Genomic DNA, 789 nt, shown 5'->3' on the forward strand with positions numbered 1-789 from the left:
ACAGGAGCTCCAGTTATTCCGAGAGACAGAAGAAGATTACAGGACCATCACATTGCCCTATCTGCAGTCCCAAAGCCTCAGCATCCAGTGGGTGTATAACATTCTTGAGAAGAAGTCTGAAGCTGACCGTATTATTTTCGAGAACCCAGATCCCTCTCATGGCTTTATCCTCATTCCTGACCTCAAGTGGAATCAGCAACAGCTTGATGATCTGTATCTGATTGCCATCTGCCACCGCCGGGATGTCAGGTCACTGCGAGACCTTACTTCGGAACATCTGCCTCTGCTCAAGAACATCCTCTTAGAGGGACAGGAAGCCATTCTGCAGCGCTACCAGCTGAAGGGGAGCTGCCTCCGGGTGTACCTGCACTACCTGCCTTCCTACTTTCACCTGCACGTGCACTTCACTGCCCTGGGCTTCGAGGCCCCAGGCTCTGGGGTGGAGCGTGCACACCTGTTGGCAGATGTCATTGAAAATCTGGAATGTGACTCAAAGTACTATCAGCATCGCTCTCTGCCCATTGCCCTTAGGACTGATGACCCCCTGTTCCAGCTCTTCCAAGGGGGCAAGAAAGGTTGAGTGCAGTTAGCACATGGTAGGGGAACGCAGATCTGCCAGAGTGGGCTAGGGGCTGAGGGAGAAGCATTTTGATCACTTTGTGAGTTTTTTGAAACATGTGTTTTGTACTAGCTCATTCCTCATGTGTGAATAAAGTATTGTTTTCATGCGGTTTGAGCTGAAAAAAAAAATTCATTCATTGTTGCTACTAGTCTTTTTCTTCTGAACGT

At 49.0% G+C, this 789-nt stretch overlaps 1 protein-coding gene across 1 annotated transcript in view; it reads left to right on the plus strand.

The window, feature by feature from the left end:
- The window catches only part of LOC102848745 (m7GpppX diphosphatase-like), a 1,048-nt gene extending 468 nt beyond the window's left edge, over positions 1-580 (plus strand). The window contains exon 2 of the mRNA XM_006896782.1: positions 5-580. Coding sequence (XP_006896844.1) covers positions 5-580 — 576 coding nt within the window. The remainder of the gene's footprint in view (positions 1-4) is intronic.
- The last annotated feature ends 209 nt before the right edge of the window (positions 581-789 follow it).

The sequence above is a fragment of the Elephantulus edwardii genome, unplaced genomic scaffold (genome assembly GCF_000299155.1).
Source record: "Elephantulus edwardii isolate Elephantulus edwardi_28Jun2011 unplaced genomic scaffold, EleEdw1.0 scaffold00190, whole genome shotgun sequence".
NCBI classification, from domain to species: Eukaryota; Metazoa; Chordata; class Mammalia; order Macroscelidea; family Macroscelididae; genus Elephantulus; species Elephantulus edwardii.